General features: G+C 41.6%; 1 protein-coding gene across 6 annotated transcripts in view; it reads right to left on the minus strand.

The window, feature by feature from the left end:
• The window catches only part of CHD6 (chromodomain helicase DNA binding protein 6), a 216602-nt gene that overhangs the window by 21361 nt on the left and 174970 nt on the right, over positions 1-20271 (minus strand). For all 6 annotated transcript variants that reach the window (XR_010132270.1, XM_055372994.2, XM_055372996.2 and 3 more), the window contains 4 exons: positions 16133-16262; positions 13388-13448; positions 2158-2218; positions 1243-1459 (listed from right to left, as the gene is read on the minus strand). Coding sequence is in view for 5 of the 6 variants with exons in the window: in XM_055372994.2 (XP_055228969.2) it covers positions 1243-1459; positions 2158-2218; positions 13388-13448; positions 16133-16262 (469 nt within the window). In the remaining variant the exon portion in view is untranslated. The remainder of the gene's footprint in view (positions 1-1242; positions 1460-2157; positions 2219-13387; positions 13449-16132; positions 16263-20271) is intronic.

Here is a 20271-nt window from a genome sequence, read left to right on the forward strand (position 1 = left end):
GGTATTTACCTCCCTATTTCTAAACCAGGTATACACTTGCTATCTCTTGATTCATCAATTTTAGGAATCACCTAGTTAACTTCTGCCTGTAGATGATGAAGATTTTAAAAATACTATACACGCTTAAATATCTAGCCTTATTTTTTTTTACCCGTATGGCAATATAGAAGCAGACAATCCTGAAGGGATGTTCCAGACCATTAAATTCAACCTCCTCATCTTACTGGTGTCCCGAAGGGAAGTGACTACTTCAGTGACACAACCCCTGCCTCCCCATCTCATATTGCTTTTCTTTGTGGTTTTATGTAGGTAGGTTGTCCATGACAATTATCTTCTCTGGGACACAAAGGTCCTCTAGTATTTATATCCTATACGAGTAAGTCAATGACTTCAGGGAGGCGGATAATTATATACCACCATAGCCTTTATGAGGGGCTCCTGGGCAGGGTGCTCTCCAATCCAGAGGGAGTCTAGCTAGGCATGGGGGTAACAGGGTGAGGGGTTAGAGAAAGAGTGAGAAGCAGGGAAGAAGTGGCTCTGGTTCTTCTCTTTAGAGATGTGCAAGAAGGAAGAAATATATTCCTTGAACTATCAAATTTCATAAGTCAGGAGTACAGAGAAGTAATTAAATTTGTTATGCAGTCTTCTTTTAATTCACGGGATGTTTCATCAGAAAGAGAGATATGACCCAAGGAATTGCAGCTTTGTTGATACCTTCTGGTGGCATCATTCCTAGCCTATGCTGGCCTTCTGTAAGCCTTTTAGGGCTTAATTCTCAGATGGGCAAGTCACTGCTGGTAATTTATTCCTTCCTTCTGGGCTTGTATTTTATGGTATTTATTGCCCTGGAAGGCTTGATAAGGATTTAGCTATAATAAGACAGCTTCAATGCACACTGTTCCCTTTGTTACTAAAATAATCAGGGGGTCTGAAATGGTCTGACACATTCCATTGTGGTGTTTCTAAACCACACCCCCAGAGACTGGGGTTTAACTTAGGAAGAGTGTCAAGTTAGAAAATCATAAAAATCTGGAAACTGTAAAGACAGGGTGTTCCTAGACCTCATCAGACTCCCATCACCATGATACCATCACAACTGAAGGCTGAATGTAATGAATTCTGGAGACAACCTAACTTCACATGAGAACAGAAATATACTCGCCCTCCAAGCTACCAGCTTTACCTTTTGAAAACTTTACCCAGTGGGTGGCTGAGCATGCCCCTTTGGCCACTGGCTTTTACCTCTTTTGGGCTTCCTTGTTGATGAGGTCCATTTCTGAGGTTCTCCTGAACATCTCTTCCTGAACCCAATATCCTTGGTTACCTGGTCCCAGAATTTCAGGCCGGCACAGTTCCTTGCGGTTGCAGCGCTGGTAAACAGTGACCAGACGTCTGAGACGAGCTGTGAGGGCGGAGGAAACTGGCCAGGGCGATTTGTCTGGGTCGGAGCCATCCTGGGCTTCAAACATCAGTGAGGATATTAGTATTTACAAACAGAACTAAAACAGGAGTGATTGTCTTTTGGTTTTGTTTAAATAAAAACAAAGCTGACTCAATAATTTACTCAAAGTAGTTACTGTTTTAATAATTGGCCCAGGAGCAAGGCATGACTGGAAGGGCTGCAATTTTGCCTTAGATACAGCTTATGTTGTGGTCAATTAATTCTGTTATCTCTCAAACACAGAAGTGCCTTTTTGTGGTGGCAGAAGTTATGTGAGGACTTTGCTCTAAAGCACAGGAATGAGCAGATCCTTTGTTGCCTGCGCCTTCCAATTACCAAAGCTCCTGTCACGTCTGAATTCAGGAAATTCAAAAACCAAACCAAACTAAACCAACCCCCACAACCTTTCTTTAAAAAAAAAACACAAAAAAACAAAAAAACACCGATGTCATCACAATTCCTTTTTACCTCTCAGACCTTATTCTAACTTAAGATATCAACATTTACTTCACTTTCAAATTTTAATGCCAGGTAGAGGAAGCCAGAGCCATGCTGAAGCTCCATGTGTGACTCTAGGGGAGTTTGATGATGGTCAACTTACTTGGCTTTTTACAAGAGCCTCCTTAAAAAACTACATATTAATTACATATAAACTCCACGATAACTAACAAACGAAGACCTTACTTTCCTATGCCTTCAGAAGGACATAGTCTCACCTGCCCGGCTGTCATCCTTCTTTTCGCTAAAAACGCCATCACCTCCATCACTGGAACTCTCCTAGGGATAAATAAAGCCATCCCATCAGCAAAACTGCAGCTTAGAAGAAACCAGCTCAGAAAGTCTTGAAACGGAAAGAGTAAGCATCACGTATAAGAGCTGTCCCCTGCCCATGAACAACTCAGACCAAGATAGGACCTGATAAAGCTTACTTCTGTACAATCTTAAAAGAGCCAGAAAGCAGTTTATTTAAAATAAGTTTTTTTTTTTTCTTTTCCTGGAACCATGTGGAATGCTTCTGCCTGTAGAGAATCGGCTTGAGCAATGATGAACTGGCACGCTCTCTCTGGCAATTACATTTTACAAGTACTATTTTAGTTGTCAATTTAAATATTTGCCTTACCATCGTCACTTGCAATTTAATACTGTCATTTCATTTCACAAAGGTTGTGCCTGCATTTCTGTTCTTTTGCTGTGAAAAAGTGTCATGCTTGTGTTCATTATGGTTAGCTTACTTCACAGCAACAGACACTATTTTCATAAAACACTACTGCTCCAGACATGAAACCTGATGGCGCAAAACCCCAGGAATTTAAAATTAAAATCATGACTTGAGCTCTAAGTGAATCTGGAGTAATATCGCAAGCACTGAGCTTGCCCAAGTCGGTGTATGTGTCAAACCAGCTTTAATGAATTCCTTCGCAAATCCTTCTTGGTCTCAGGAATGGAACTTTAAAAACTCCTTATATGTAATTCAGGTGGGAATCTGAGGGGTAACAGAAGTGACTGTGCTATTTTTCAACTGGACTCTAATTTCAACACTAAAACTTACTATATTTTGACTAGCATCTTTTGACCTGAATGACAGTACAGAACAACCTCAGGATTCAAGACTTTGCTATTTTAGAGCACAGGGTCAGAAAGAAGGGTCAGCAAACTGCGGCCTGCAGACTTTCTGTGTGGCCCTCAAGCTAAGAATGGTTCTTACGTTTTTAAAGGGTGAAAAAAAGGGAGGAAGAATATGCAACAGAAGCCATATATGGCCTTCTAGCCCAAGGTATTTACTATCTGGTCCTTTACTTGCTACTTCCTGGAATACACAACACGGTAGACCAGTAACCTAGTATGGTAGGAAAGGAGACACCCATGACTGCCAACAGTGAAAATTCAAAACGCTCTTTTGGGCCCCGATACGACGCAAAGAACAGGGGCCCATTTTCTGAATGAATTTCTCTCTTACACAGAACAGTGGTAACAGCTAATATTACGGAGAACTATGTGTTAAGCATTGCACAAAACCTTTTACGTGGCTCATCTCCCTTAGTTATCAGCACTGTCTCATGAGATAGAAACCATTACTATGCTCATTTTACAGATGCAGAAAACAAGCCCTAGAAATGTTCAGTAACTTGCCCAAGGTCACACAGCTGGCAAGTGGCAGAGCTGGGATTCAAATACAGGTAATCTGATTTGAGAGCCAACACTTTCAACTATCAAGCTGTCTAAAAAAGGACAAGAGAGTCTTAGATGAAAATTTGTCTTGGAGAGTGAAAACATATTTATAACAGAAGTGGGGAACACTAGCTAATCTCCTTTGCCTGGGCCAGAATTGTCTCCTGTTATCTAATGTTAATGAAGAGTGAAAACCCAGGGCTGATCTACTGTACCATTTTGAAGTGGCAGTTAAATATACCATTTTATCTTATACTACTATTTAGGCAGTTAAAAAAACAGCCTACTATGCCTTATATAATTTCCTGCCAGAGAGAACCTTTTAAATACCCCCACAGTATCTGTGAAGATCCTTTGAATGCTGAAATGTGTAAGTGTAGTACTTCCAGCTGAGAAATGCTCTACAGTCTACACAACACAGGTGGCAGGCCCCAGAGCTACCATGTTCCTTCTTGCCATGTAGTGGTGGCTGACATGGGCATCATCATACCCCAAGTCCATGACAACAGGCTCCCAGTTTGGTGTGAGGCAGGCATACAGCAAATGCTAGCTTCCCTTCCAGTCCACCTAGTAGTTTCTGTTGGTACAGTTAGTAAACATGAATAGTTTTAGGCAAAACTTTCAAGTAAGGAAAGCTTTGAGCATTCATAGTGTTTTTCTGTTCCTGTCCTCTCTTGAAGGTACTTCCTCTCTCTAGAAATGACAGAATGAAGAAGACCTAGTTTGTTAGTAGCTCAAGTGAAAAAGATGTCAGACTTTTAGTTAATAATCCGTTTAATGTGAGTGTGTGTGAGGTGCTGTAGCAGTGACAGTCCTGAGCATGCAGAGGCCCTGCATCTGAACTATGTAGTCTAATGTGTGCTACCTCAACTTCTGCTTACATGATTAACTTGAAAGAAATGTTCATCTTCAAAGAGGTATGAATCATCTCGCAGAGAAGGGCCCCAGAGTGCTTACAAGAATGTCAACAACAAAGCAAACTGATTGGTTACAATGTGCAATTTCTCCATCTTGAGGACACACGTGGTTTGGAGTCCCATGATCCACTGCTCTCTGGTCTCCGGCAAGTTGTTTTGATCTCTCTCAAGCTCATTTCTTCTTTTGCAAAATGGAAAATGGCATAAACTTCAGGTGGAAAGCAGATATACCTCAAATGCCATTAACACAATATTCAAGGATTTTATTATGGAAAGATTGCAGAATGTAGAAAAAGAAGAGGGCAGGGGAGATACCACTCTTGTGTCCCCTGGCTATATGGCTTTTTTGCAGCTGATTAAAACTGAGCTCCCTCATCTCTACAATGGGCATAAGAATAATGCCTAACAGATGGGGAAATATGCTTTGTAAGTGTGAAAGTATACACAAATACTAGTATTTGAGTTCACAGAACCCTCAAACTCCTAACTCACAAGAAGAGGGTGCTTGTTCAGTTCCTAATTAAACTTTTGGTACAACGGAATTTGGCCATTTTAGGCATTAAATTTTCCTGCAAATTCTTGGCCATGACTTCATCCTTTTATGTACTGACCTCATGGTTTAGAGAGCACCTGAGATGTCACAGCCACCTGTGGTAGGAACTGTGGCACAGCACGGACATGCATGCTTTTGACAGCATAACTACAATGATGAAAATTGTGCTGTTACTTATTGCTATTTCTGTTAAAAGATGTGTTACTCTCCCCACATACTGGCTGTGATAGAGAAAGATTTTGTTTACAATTCTAGGCTCCAGACCATTCCAACCCAAATATACTTTCAGACTAACTGCTTTAGAAGGTTTCTGTAGGTTCACTGAATCTGGCTGCACGTGACATCTGTAATGATTTGCCAATCAAAAGTGCTACTGGTATTAAAACAGAGGGTGGGGGAAGCTGTAACTTAGATCATTTCAAATCTCCCTTCAAATTCTAACATTCTATGACTCTCTGAATGCCACATTTTAAGAGGACAACAACCACAGTGTGCTCTGGAAGGCGCTGGAATAGCAAAGGGTCTGGATATGATATGATACGGAAAAATATAGAGGAACTAGTGGTATTTCACCTGAAAAGAAATTAAGGTCATGAGCTGGTCTCAGCAATTTAAAATTCTATCAGAGAGGGGAAAAACAAGTTTTGTTCTTTGTAGTATCATAAAGAAAGCTAGAGGGAACCCATGGAACCAGCTGGGAGGCAGATTTCTGGTGTGGTAAAAAGAAGTATCATCCAACAACAAAATAGACTTCTTTGGAAGGTGGCATGTTCCTCTTGTTTTCCCCATGAACTCCCCCCTGACAGCCCCGCTAAAGAGGGAACGCCACACTGAGACCACTCAGGCATGTGCCAGGGCTCCTTGCAATGCTAAGACTCTACCAATCTACTAAACGGTTGCCTTTCTATGCCTAGGTCTGTTGAATTCAGGGGAACTGCTCTAATGAACAGGCTCTTTTTATACAATGCTTTGGGCTTCTTTAACTCTGCCTGAGGACAGAGCTGGGAGAAAGAAACACCCAAACAGTGTCTTCAGTGCAGGAGGTAGGGAGCAAGAGTGAAGCAGGGTGGGCAGCAGGCCTGGCTCAGATGCCGGCCATCCCTCTATGTATGTGTGGTTTTAGCATGCAGACTAGAAGTAAAGGTGAATCCGTTTATAATCTGTCCACCTCAGAATCTGGGGAAATCCACTCCCCATTTCAACTGCTTTTAATGATATTCTATACCTCAGGTTTTAAGGATATGAAGAGCAAATCATAAATGTGTTAATTTTGTAAATGAATACAAAAGTAATTCCAGAGTTTAACTCTAATATATAAGAGCACTTAAGTTATTTTTATTGATTCTGCCACGGCCCTCCAGTGTCCTCCTAATTGATTAGCTAAGCATGTCCAGTTTAATGTCAGTGGCTTTCAGAGGCTGGCCTCTTCATATGAGCTACTGCTGGGAGGAAGGGGCATAAACGCACACCTGAATTACTCTCTATTGTCTGGATTACGAAAAGAATACTTGACTACAACAAAGAATACCGGAATATCTAGAGAATTACAAGTCTTAGCTCTGTCATCTAGTGGTTGTGAGAATTTGGTCAAGTCCTTTAACTTTCAGGGAGGGCCTACAGTTTCCTCAGCCCTCAAATGAAGACAGGGTGAGGTGAGGATCAACTTAAATAAATGGAGTAACTGGTTTGAAAAGAGTCAAGTTCCATATGAGAATAAGGTATTATGTTCATTTCTTTGGTACTTGAGTTGTTTCTACAGGGAAAATGCATCCCAAATTCCAGACAAAAGCAATAATATAAACTAAGGACTGGAACAGCAGAACATGAATTTTTTTTTTTTTTTTTTTTTTGAGATGAAGTCTAGCTCTGTCGCCCAGGCTGGAGTGCGGTGGCTCGATCTTGGCTCACTGCAACCTCTGCCTCAGCCTCCTGAGTAGCTGGGAGTACAGGCGCATGCCACCACACCTGGCTAATTTTTTATATTTTTAGTAGAGACAGGGTTTCACCATGTTGACCAGGCTGGTCTCGAACTTCTGACCTCGTGATCCCCCCGCCTCAGCCTCCCAAAGGCTGGGATTACAGGCATGAGCCACTGCGCCTGGCCCAGAACATGGATTTGAATTGTCAAGATGAGAACCTAACTTCCTTCATGTTACCGGGGTCTGAGGCTTCATGCTGATTTGCTTCAATCCACTGCTTCTTAAACCTTGAGGACACAGGGAAATGCATCTTTGAAAAATTATTATTATCTATTTTAAGAAAGGGATGAAGCCATTGTTACTGTTACAGGGGTCAGAGCTGATGGAGGCCAAAGTAAATAAATACCATACATTCTGCAAGCTAGAATCAACAGAAGAGAATGGAAAATAATGGATAATTTTTGGGTAGTGATCAGGAGAAGAAGAGGGAGGACCCTCGCAGGGGAGTCACTTGGGGACAATGCTACAGTAACTTCTGGGATCCAGAATCCATAACATTCTCTCTATTACTCAATGCTAGAGAAAATTTGGTCATATGGTGCTGGGGCCCAGGTAGGGTTTCAGTCTGCTTATGCAAAATCTCAGAAACTCATTTTAAAAATGCAATACAGACTGCCGCTTCTGGGATGCATTTCCCTATTCTTTAAGTACAATTAAACCCTCTGGACAGTAAATATGAAACAAGCATAAGAAAACTCTGAAAGGTGAAAAAAAGAAAGGACAAACTAGAGACCTCAGGACCCAAGGAATGACATGATGAAAAAAGATGCTTTTTTTTTTTTTTTTTTTGCTTCATATATCCTAGATTTGGAGGTAAAGAAGCGGGCTACCCGGAAATGGCAAAGGAGGCAGACAAAAAAGGCCCTCAAAAAAAACCTTCCGGGCGCGGTGGCTCACGCCTGTAATCCCAGCACTTTGGGAGGCCGAGGCGGGTGGATCACCTGAGGTCAGGAGTTCGAGACCAGCCTGGCCAACATGGTGAAACTCTGTCTCTACTAAAAATACAAAATATTAGCTGGGCATGGTGGCACATGCCTGTAGTCCCAGCTACTTGGGAGGCTGAGGCAGGAGAATCACTTGAAGCTGGGAGGTGGAGATTGCAGGGAGCCAAGATCATGCCATTGCACTCCAACCTGGGCAGCAAGAGTAAAACTCCGTCTCAAAACAAAAACAAAACAAAACAAAACAAAAACAAACAAACAAACAAAAAAGAAGCGAGGCTGCTTCCTGCTCTCTCTAGTTAAGGACTAGGAAGAGGTAGGTTAGCAGGTTAGGGACACAGAAAATATTAAGACAATAACTGCTATACCCCAGCCCAACAATGCAGAAGAAACTGTCTCAACTCTACCCATGGCAACAACGGCTGAGTGGGAGCTTAGACTTCTACTTTTTCCAGGTGGTAATAGGGTACCCCATTCCCTTGCTGGGCTGGTATCAGAAAAAGCTAAGCAGGAAGTCAGGACTTTCAACCCTGACAAGTAGTAACGAGGTTCCCCACCCCTACCCATGGTGGAGCTAAACTTCCATTCCTGCTCAAAGTAATGAGAAACATCCCCTTTAGGGGTTAATGGGAGCAGACTGGGAACATGAATTTTTGCTTCCATCTCACAGAAATAAGGTGCGCCCTCCCACCTCTGTTCCCCTGCCAAGAAAGGTGCTGAAAGAGAATGTTTAAATAAGATCCAGAGTCTCACAATACAATGTCCAAAATGTCCAGGTTCCAATAAAAAATCACATACCAAGAACCAAGAAGACCTCAAACTGAATGAAAAAAAGACAAAAGTGGCCAATGCTGAGAGGAAAGATCTTAGAATGATCTGACATAAGAATTTAACAGTCATCAGTGAGCCATTCTGAACATGGCCCACTGTTCAGAATGAAACAGTGAAATGAAATGAAACAGAAAGTTTCAGCAAAGAAACAAAGATCCAAATAATATTTGGATTCAAAGGGAAATTTTAGGTTTGAAAAGTACAATAAACTGGAACAAAAACCAAAACCAAAAATGAAAACCCAAAACCCTCAGCAGAAGACTCAACAGCAGAATGGTGGAGGAAAATAATCAGTGACCTCAAAGACAGAAAAATGGAAAGCACCCAATGTGAATAACAGAAAAAAAAAAAAATGGACAGAGCCTTAGAGACCCACAGGTCTATAACACAAGATCTAATTTTCATTTTATTGGTTTCCCAGAAGGCGAGGAGAAAGAGGACAGGGCAGAAGAAATACTTGAAGAAATCATGGCTGCGAATGCTTCACATTTAGCAAAAGACAGAAATCAGATTTAAGAAGATGAGTGAATTCCAAATAGGGTAAACTCACAGAAATCCGTAAGCACATAAAATCATAAACTTCTGAAAACTAAAGACAAAGAAAAAATCTTGAAAGCATCAAGAGAGAAAAGACACATTACCAATAGAGGAAAAACTGCTTGAATGACAGATTTCTCATCAGAAACCATGGAGGCCAGAAGGAAGCGGCAGTACATTAAGAGTTGAAAGAAAAGAACTATCAACCTAGAATCCTCCATTTGGTGAAAATATCCTTTGGGAATAAAGGGGATATTAAGACATTCTCAGATGAGAAAAACTAAGGATATTAAGACATTCTCAGATGAAGAAAAACTAAGAGAACCGTCTGACAGTTCTCTAGACTACCTTAAAAGAAGAGCTAAAGAGATTTCTCTAAAAAGAAAGAAAACAATAAAAGAAGGAACCTTGGAACACCAGGAAGAAAAAGAACACAGTAAAAAAAATATGGGTAAATATAGCATACTTTCCTTCTCCTCTTGAGTTTTCTAAGTGATGTTTGACAGTTGAGGCAAAAATTTTAACATTACCTGATAAGAAATGGTTAAGACAACTATATTATAAATGGAAGAGGGTAAAGGAACAAAAATGGAAGTAAGGTTTCTACACTTCACTTAAGCTGATAAAATGATAGCATTAGTAGACTGTGATACATTACATATAAATATATGAAACACCTAGAAGCATTAAAAAGCTACAAAAATAAAGATAAATCAGAATAAAATCATACAAAATACTCATGTAAACCAGAGGAAGGCAGGAAAAATAAAAAGTCAGGGAAAACAAAGAGAAGACAATAAAATGACAGGCTTAAGCTTTAATGTATCAATAATTACATAAAGTGTAAATGGTCTGAATAATATCAACTAGAAGACAGAGACCGGCAGAGCGTATTAAAGATTATGATCTACCTGTATGCTATCTATAGGAAACTCACTTCAAATACAATAAAGGCAGGTTGAAAGTAAAAGAATAAAAAAGTTATATTTATGCAAAAATTAATCAAGGGAAAGTAGCCATATTAATTTATCAGATAAAGTACCCTTCAGAGCAAAGAAAATTACCAGAGTCAAGAGAAAGACATTTTATAATGATAACAGGGTCAATCTGCCAAGAACATGTAATTCTCTCTATACATTTTTTTGAGACAGAATCTCGCTCTGCTGCCCAGGCTGGAGTGCAGTGGCGTGATCATGGCTCGCTGCAACCTCTGCCTCCCGGGTTCAAGTGGTTCTCATGCCTCAGCCTCCTGAGTAGCTGGGATTACAGGCATGCACCACCACGCTTGGCTAATTTTGTATTTTTCGTAGAGATGGGGTTTCACCATGTTGGTCAGACTGGTCTCAAACCCCTGGCCTCCAGCAATCTGCCTTCTTTGGCCTCCCAAAGTGCTGGGACTACAGGCATGAGTCACCGCGCCCAGCAAGAACATATAATTCTAAATGTGTATGCACCAACCAGAGCTGCAAAATATATGAAGCAAAAACTGATAGAACTGAAAGGAGAAATAAATAAATCCACAATTATAGTTGGAGGCTTCAATATTCTTCTCTCAACAACTGATGAAACGACTAGACAGATAATCAGCAAGGATACAGAAAAACTCAACAACATCATTGACCAACAGGACCTAGTCAACATTTATGAAATACTGCATCCAACAAAACCAAAAGCATGTTCTTTCCAAGTGCCCATGGAACATATACCAAGATATACCATACACTGGGCCATAAAACAAACTTAACAAATTTAAAACAACTGAAATAATATAGAATGTGTTCTCTGATTATAACAGAATCAAACTAGAGATCAGTAACAGCAAGGTAATGGGGAAATCTCCAAACACTTGGACACTAAATAATAAACACCTAAATAATTCATGGAAAGTCTCAAGGGAAATTAAAAAAAAAAATACATTAAATTGAATGAAAGTGAAAATACAACACAAAATTAATGAAACACATCTAAAGCAATGCCGAGGGAAATTTATAGCACTAAATGCCTATATTAGACAAACAGAAAAGTTTCAAATCAATAACACAGAAACTCCCACCTCAAAAACCTAGAAAAGGGCTGGGCACAATGGCTCATGCCTGTAATTCCAGCTCTTTGGGAGGCCGGGGAGGGAGGATTGCTTGAACCCAGGAGTTCAATACTAGCCTGGGCAACAGCAAGACCCTGTCTCTACAAAAAACAGAAAAATAGAAAAAATTAGCTAGGTGTGGTGGTATGCACCTGTGGTCCCTACTACTTGGGAGGCTGAGCTGGGAGCATCACTTGAGCCTGGGAGGTCGAGGCTTTAGTGAGCTATGATTGCATCACCACACTCCAGTCTAGGTGAAAGAGTGAGACCCTGAGTCAAAAAAAAAAAAAAGTAAATGCAGAGGTATACAGTAAGATTCAGTACTGTAAAAACTCAATGAAGATGTCAATTCTCCCCAAAGAGATATAAAGGTTTAAAGCAATGCCTATCAAAATCCCAGCAACAGTTTCTGTGGATAAGATTATTCTAACATTTATATGGAAAGGCAAAGGAACAAGAAAAGCAAAAACAATTTTGAAAAAGAAGAAAAAAGTGGGAGGTATCTATCAAATTTTAAAACTTACGGTATTGCTACGGCACTCAGGATTACGTGCTACTGGCAGAGGAAAAGACAAATAGATATATGGAAAAGAGCAGAGAACTCAGAAATAGAACCCACAAATATGCCAAACTGATTTTTAATTTTTTTAAATTTTTTTATTTTTTGTAGAGACAAGGTCTCACCATGTTGCCCAGGCTAGTCTTGAACTCCTGGGCTCAAGGGATCCTCCCTAAAAAGAGACACTTACAGGGTGGGAGAAAATACTTGCAAACTACGTATCTGACAAAAGACTAGTATCTAGAATATATACAGAACTCTAGAAAATCAACACTAAAACAATGAAATTAGAATATAGGCAAGAGACATAAACATTTCACTGAAAAGGATATACAGATGGCAATTAAACACATAAAAGATCTTCAACATCATTTAGCCATCAGGGAAATGCAAATTAAAATCACAACAAGGTATTGCTACACACCTACCAGAATGGCTCAAGAAAATAATAGTGACCACACCAAATGTTGGTGTGGATGGAGAATACAGAGAAAGCGGATCTCTCATGCATTGCTAGTGGGAATGTAAAATGGTACAGCCACTCTGGAAAACAATTTGGCAATTTCTTAAAAAACACAACATGTAACTATCACATGACCCAGCAATTACACTCCTGGGCATTTATTCCAGAGAAATGAAAATGTATGTTCACACAAAAATCTATATGCAAATATTTACAGAGGACTTAATAGTCAAAAACTGGAAACAACCCATATGCCCTTCAGTGGATGAATGGTTGAACAAACTCTGGTTCTTCCATACCACTGAATACTACTCAGCAGTGAAAAGGAATGAACTGTTGATACAGACAACCACCTAGATGAATCCCAGGGAATTTTTCTGCATGAAAAAGCCAATCCCCAAAGTTTACATACTGTATGATTCCATTTACAGAACATTCTTAAAATGACGAAATCATAAAAAATAGAGAACAGATGAGTGGCTGCCAGGAATTTAAAGAGGGGTGAAGGCAGAAGGAAGAGGATGTGGTTATAAGACAGCAACAGGATGAATCTTTGTGGTCATGAGAATGTCCTGTATCTTGACTCTATCCATATCAGTATCCTGGTTGTGATATCGTACTACAATATTGCAAGATGCCACTACGAGGGGAAACTGGATAAAAGGTATATGCGATTTCTGTACTATATTTTGTGACTGCTTCTGAAATATATAGTTATCTCAAAATAAAAAGTTTAATTAGAATAAAAATGCAATTGCAGTCTGTATATTTTAAGTTTTTATAATAAAATGTTGGGGAAAATGCAATGTAACTGTAGTAATGCAATCAAGTTCCCCCAGATCACTACCAAGATAGGGATTTCTTTCTTAATATGAAAGACAGTGTAAATGACCAATACTGCACATTTGACTCACCGCTTGTTTCTGGAGGCCATCTACTTTGTCCTCAGCATTGTCTTCTTTATCTGTGTTGCCTCTAAATAAAAGTAAAAAAAGGCATCACATACTACCTAGGTCCCCCTTATCCACAGTTTCAGTTACCCTGGTCAACCACAGTCCAAAAATACTAAGATATTTTGGGGGAGAGACAGGGCGAGAGAGAGAGATCACATTCACATAACTTTTATTAAGGTATATTGTTATAATTGTTCTATTATTATTGTTGTTAATCCCTTACTGTCCCTAATTTATAAATTAAACTTTATCATAGGTATGTTTATTATAGGAGAAAATACAACTTATACAGGGTTTGGTACTATCTGAAATTTCAGGTATCCTCCATGAATAAAGTGGAACTTCTGAGTCAGCCGTCTGTACCCATGGAGGATTGGTTTTCAGATCCTCAGGGATACCAATATCGGTAGATGATCAAGTCCCTTGGTTTGCCCTCTGGATCTGAGAGTTCTGCATCCACAGACAAGGAGGGCTGACAATAGATCCCTTCTTCTGAAGGCATTCCAAGTCTTAGTTTTTCCCTCCCTTGTGGGAGAATTCAAGAGACATTGAGAATGAGAGAAACTATCACCAAACAGTTATCACTTCTACAGGCAAAGACCTTTATTCAACTGAGACTGCAGCATGAGGCTCCAGCCTCACGCCTACTCAGGCAAGTTCAGAAAAAGGTAATTCCTGCCCATCAAGAGTCATCTGAACATGTGACTCTGATAAAAGAACACACTCTAGAAACTGAAGGCTGTGCACATCAAATGAGGCCTAATGTTGCAACTCCCTGGTCACAGTAGGATGAATCTTCCCACAGAATCACATTTGGCAAAAGTCACTCCTTGGCTTGGAAGGGAGCTCTGCTGCCACTGGTTAACAAGGACATTTTCCCCTTGTTACCATCAGACTCTTGATGCTAGCTCAGCTGCCTAATGTCTTCTCTTTTGTGAGCTTAACTACTGCTGATGCCTACCTGTTTTTCATGATTCTTTTAAAAACTGACTTTGAGGGTGGGTGCAGTGGCTCACACCTGTAATCCCAGACCTTAGGGAGGCTGAGGTGGGCGGATCACCTGAGGTCAGGAGTTCGAGACCAGCCTGGCCAACATGGTGAAACCCCGTCTCTACTAAAAATACAAAAATTAGCCAGGCGTGGTGGTGGGTGCCTGTAATCCCAGCTACTCGGGAGGCTGAGGCAGGAGAATTGCTTGAAACTGGGAGGTGGAGGCTGCAATGAGCCGAGATCATTCCACTGCACTCCAGCCTGGGTGAAAGAGACTCCATCACAAACAAACAAACAAACAAACAACCCCCAAAAAACTGCCTTTGAAATATTTGCGTCCCAAATATTCTCGTCCTTGATGCTCAAGTCCTAGAGGCAAGATAAGCTCCTGGCTTTACCGCTTAACTGTAGAAAGAAAAGCCACCCCACAAAAAATAGCCTTTATGCCACATTCAGGCACCCATCCAGGGAGTGTTTTCCCTGAATCAGTGAATGAACATGAGAATCACCAGTCATATGGGCCTTTGTTAACATCTCCCAGAATGCATCTCTGTTACCTGTCCTCAAGAAACATGCTGGGGCAGCTGAAGTGTTCATCAGGGGTTAAGGACAGATGGAAAATGCACTGCACACTTTTCTTGGCCTGAGCAAATAGTTAGGGGCTCCTGGCAGTGCCACACTCTCAGGTCTGGCCACAGTCCTGGGCAATGCAAAGCAGTATCTGCTACTTTTGGGGAGAAACTAAGAGATAAAAGCTAAGAGATAAATGCTATGTTTTGGCCGGGTGTGGTGGCTCATGCCTGTAATCCCAGTACTTTGGAAGGCTGAGGTGGGTGGATCACAAGGTCAGGAGTTCAAAACCAGCCTGGCCAACATGGTGAAACCCCATCTCTACTAAAAACACAAAAATCAGCTGGGCATGGTGGCACGTGCCTGTAGTTCCAGCTACTCAGGAGGCTGAGGCAGAAGAATTGCTTGAACCTGGGAGGCAGAGGTTGCAGTGAGCCAAGATTGCACCACTGCACTCCTGCCTGGGTGACAAAGCAAGACTCCATCTCGGGGAAAAAAAAAAAAAAAAAAAAAAAGCTATGTTTTCAAAAACATATATATAATTTGAAGAACTACAATTTTTAGCTGTTTAGTTTTCCTATGTATTTATGTCAAGAGTAAATAAAAATCAGTCAAAGGAGAGGCCTTCCATCTACTTTTTTGCACACAGTCCATGGACAAGCTGAAATGCCATGGCTGTCAAGGAGCGGCCCCTAAATCCATCTTGCTCATGGACTATGCAATCCTTAGACAATACTGGATCTGAGGAACTGTAGTTCAGAGTCAGGAAGGCTGTACTTGTGTCTGTTCTTAGCTATTCTGCCAGGCATGGGAGGTCTGAATTCTCCCACAGGAATCCTCTGACCAGACAAGGGATGGACATGGTTAGAAAGCTGGGCAGGCTTTTAGAAAGGTGGGCAGCCTGGGAAACTCATGAGGAACAGGAACCGGTATTTGGTTCAAAGTGCTTGGAAGTCAAAGAGCAGGTCTGAGGTAGAGCAGGGTGTAACCAAAGTAGCAATTACGGAAAACAGCGGCAGTGTGGCAAGGTGTAGGGAGATGCCAGACACTGAGGAAGAGATACAAAGAGTGCTGGGTGTATGAGGAAGGGGTCACAGATCAGTGGCATGGCATGTCACATCAGGGCTGGCCTACGTGGCTTCTCACCTTTCAGGAATGTCTGAGGTCCCATCCGTAACACCCTGTTCTGCAGAAAGGGACTTCTCATCGGGCATCCCAACTTTCTCCAGGAAGCAAAGTGCTGGGTCTGCTCGCATGGCATTGTACCTTTCATAACCTGATCAAGAGTGGTGAGAAATGCCAGAAGTCATGTTAGAACTCACAATATTTGCTTTGGGCACTAGTCCTTTTGTTTTCCTTATTTAGTAAAGAACAAAACAAACACAAAAAAAATTATTTAAGATTAATGAGATCCTATAAGACTATCAGGGAAAAATCCTGGTGCTAAAGCGGACAACTTTGAGTAGTGTTTGACCAACAAACAATGGCTTACGGAAATACTCAGTGTCCGTGAAAAGACAATTGTATAGATACACAATTCTGTTTGCTGCTTCCTGTCAGCTGGTTTTGCAACTGCTTCCCCCATCCTCAACTCTGGATACCTTGTTATATCCTTTATGGGCCTTGTTTTCTTACAGCTCATTTTTGTCCCATGTGTTAGAAAGGGAAGGTGAACATGATGGATGGCAGGACTGAAATATAAAGAGAACTACGATGATTGTTTATTGCATTAAGACAGACCTGTGGCCTCTGTATCACAAACTCAGTACAAATCTTAATCCACGCTGGCCAGGGCTTTGGAATTACTCCTCATCACACCCCAAAGTTAACAACAGACAGTGTTTTGACCCAGAAGAGGGGCCTCAAAAAGGAAGCAAAACAATTTTAAAAACCCTGATTTTCAGTTTGATAAAGTCCATGTGTGAGGATTTATTTTATTGAACCTAATGTACTCTTAGAATGAGACAGCATTTGGCCACATAAAAGGCAGAGTCCCCATCAGAGGAGATGGAAGAGCTGAGTGTAAATGAGAACCAGCCTGGCTCTTAGGAACAAACCTGATTTAACTGTGTTTGGTATTTCATTTCTACTTTGGTTTTTGTTCTTGTATCACTGTTGATGCAGTTGTATCCTTCATGCTGTAGGTAGCACCTGGTTCTTTTCCCTGAGGAGCTGTGGGTAGCTGATCTTTTAATCCACAGTGGCTCTCCTGCCATCTCCATGACAGGTGCTGCCCACATGAGGTACCTGGCACGAGAAGCTCTGCAGTGCCTTATGTTCTTTACTCACTTATTCCTTATGGCAATGACTTGATTGCTCTAAGTCTCTCATGAGGTCGTGAGCTTCCTAGGAGCAGAACCTGTAACTGTTTTTGCTCATCATTATATAGTCAGTATCTAGCAAAGGGCCTGACACTGTACAGACTCAACAAACAACTGACCAGATGAGTCGGTTTTGCCTAGATTCTTTTCTCTTCCAATCACTGTTGTAGGAAGAAGAACCACTCTCACCCTTTCCCCATGTTCCTGCCCCAGCTCACATCAAACAGAAAATTCCCCAATACTCCTGCTTTTAAGGAGGTTCCAGCCAGTTGCTCCACCTGCTTCTCATGAAGAGAGGGGTAATTTAAATGACAGGTGAGATGGTGAAATCCTTCCCTTACTGTCCCCTTACTACTGAGGGAGGCCAACTGTCCAGGAGTATACCACCTTCACACTCTGTGCTCAGGCATGGAGCAAGCTGCGACCCTCCCTGACCTGGGCAAGCTTCTATTCTGTAGACTTTCTCTTGTCATGTGTGGATCTGTAGCCTAGAGACAGATTCAGTATTTTTATTTCTCAATTAGCTGTGAAGCTGGAGGTGAGGAAGAATGACTCTTTCAGTCCCCTAGAAAACCCTAACAACTGTCCTGAAGAGAGGCCAGTAGGAGCTGCAACAGTAATACAAAGACAAAGAGCAACGTCACAGACCCATGAGGGGGTGTCGGCTGCCTGCCTCTTTTCACTTTTAGTCTATAAGCTGCTCTCTAAGAATATCAACAGAAATACTAAAGTCTGTATGTCAAGGAAAATTTCACACATCCAGGCTACCTTGGAGGGGCAGCAGTCACTCAACCCAACTGAGCTGTCAAGAGCATAATTTAGAATAGGTTTGCCACAGAAATCTTTTTGCTGCAGGCTAAAGCTCCAACCAGAAACTAAGCCAATGCTAATGGGGTCAGCTTGGAGATGGATCTATGGCTATATTCATCTCATTTAACAGGGTTACAGCAGGCTATGTCTGGAGTGGACTAAAAGATCCACAAGCCCAGGCATGGTGGCTCACGCCTGTAATACCAGCACTTTAGGAGGCTGAGGCAAGAGGACTGTTTTGAGTCCAGGAGTTCGAGACCAGCCTGGTCTGGGCAACATATAAGATCCCCTCTCTACAAAAAATTAAAAAAAAAAAAATTAGCCAGGCATGGTGGTGTGCACCTGTAGCCCCAGCTACTTGGGAGGCTGAGGTGGACAGATCACCTGAACCTGGGAGTTCAAGGCTACAGTGAGCTGTGATCACGCCACTGTACTCCAGCCTGAGTGACAGAGTGAGACCCTGTCTCTTAAAAAAAATTCACAAAACCTCAGTCAACGAACAGTCATGTGTTTCTTAACAAAGAAAATGGTTGCAGCTCTACAGCTCATACTTAACCAAGGCATGCAGGTGAAGTGGAGCGGGCTTCCTGACACAATATCCCTGAAAAGTGAACACTAGACAGACTGGCTTTCTGAAAATGGCTGAGTATCACATCTCCAGAGCTGCTGAATATCTGAGAAGCTGTCACCTGGTAAGACATGTTGTGTGGGCTTGGTTATACTGTGATGAGGCCGAAGGTTAGAAAGGGGTGGTCAGATGTGTTACCTAGATGAGGACATGTCTAAGCCTAAGCTCATGGAATAGGCAGCACCCAGGCAGGGGCAGGATCTGATTTGGACTCTGGCGGGTGCCAAAGAGGATGGGCCCATGAGGCATCTGTCCAACCTCATCTAAGTTGACTCCAATGTAACCATCCAACTAAACTGATCTGGCCCTATGCAGAGTCTGCATTTATGGCTTAGGATCAGTCTCCTAGCACTGAGAACAGAGGCTTTTTCTTCTCTTGTCTTTATAGCATTATCTGCTAAACTCATCCTGCACAATGAGACACTTCAGACACTGCACAAATCACCTTCAAGGCCTCTGCCCCTCAGCTGTAACTGTAAATTCCAAGTTCACCTCAACTGACAATCTGTGAGAATCTGAATGGAATTGAGTGATGAAGTGTCATCTTAACATCTCACAGGTGTGATCAGCAAACACAAATTAATTTATACTCCCCAAAACTGCTTCAACGAGCAGAAGAGTTTGGGAGCGACCTTATGTATCATCTGGGCTGACTCTATCTCCAATACGAGACTAAGAGATCAACTGATTAATCCCAATACCCTGAACCGTGATTAGGGATTAGGAAACTAGAAGGTAGGGCACCAATAATAACCTGTCTTTTCCAGGTGAGAAGGCATCTTGGACCTCCTTAGATTCCTGTAAATTTTTACACATTCTAAGGCTATGTCCTTCGCGTGAGAATTATTAATTATATCTTCCTGGTGAGTTGTATCTATCATCATTGTGTAATGACCCCCTTTCTTCCAAATTATGCTTTTTGCCTCACAGACTGTGTGTGATATTGATTTGCCTTACCGGGTTGTTAGTATTTTATGGGCATGTCTTGTTTCACCTCTTGGATGTCAACCTCACTCTGTCCTCTAAGTCTCATCTTCTCTTTCATGTCTTCATCTCTTTATCACTCAGGGATCTGTTTCTTTAGCTCTGCTTTCTTGGACCAGAGAGCTTTTTCTTGCTTCCCTTTCCTGGAGGGGCAGCCCTTTCAAGGTCATGTTTTCCATTTCTGTGGGCATTAAAAACCCAGTCCTTCTGGTTCACTGTCATATTGGCCCCTAAGTTTTCAGTTCTGGCTTTAAATGACTTCTGCATTTGGGGACTTCCCTTATTTCTTCCAAGTCCTGATCCACCTTGGTTTTCTGTATGTCTATGGTGGGTGTCTTGGGGTGGGGGAGGAAGAAGTAGCAGCATGTAAATTCTACCTGCCATACTTCTGGGACTTCAGATGTGTTCTCTTTTCTCAGCATGTTGTTGCCACGCAGGGACTTGGCAATGTGCCCTAAAACCACCACTGAAATGAGACTCAGGGTCACTAGGCCTTCCCCCACAAACCAAATTCAGATGCTCTGGAATCTGGCTGCCTTTAG

This window comes from Gorilla gorilla, chromosome 21 (assembly GCF_029281585.2).
Source record: "Gorilla gorilla gorilla isolate KB3781 chromosome 21, NHGRI_mGorGor1-v2.1_pri, whole genome shotgun sequence".
Classification (NCBI taxonomy): domain Eukaryota; kingdom Metazoa; phylum Chordata; class Mammalia; order Primates; family Hominidae; genus Gorilla; species Gorilla gorilla.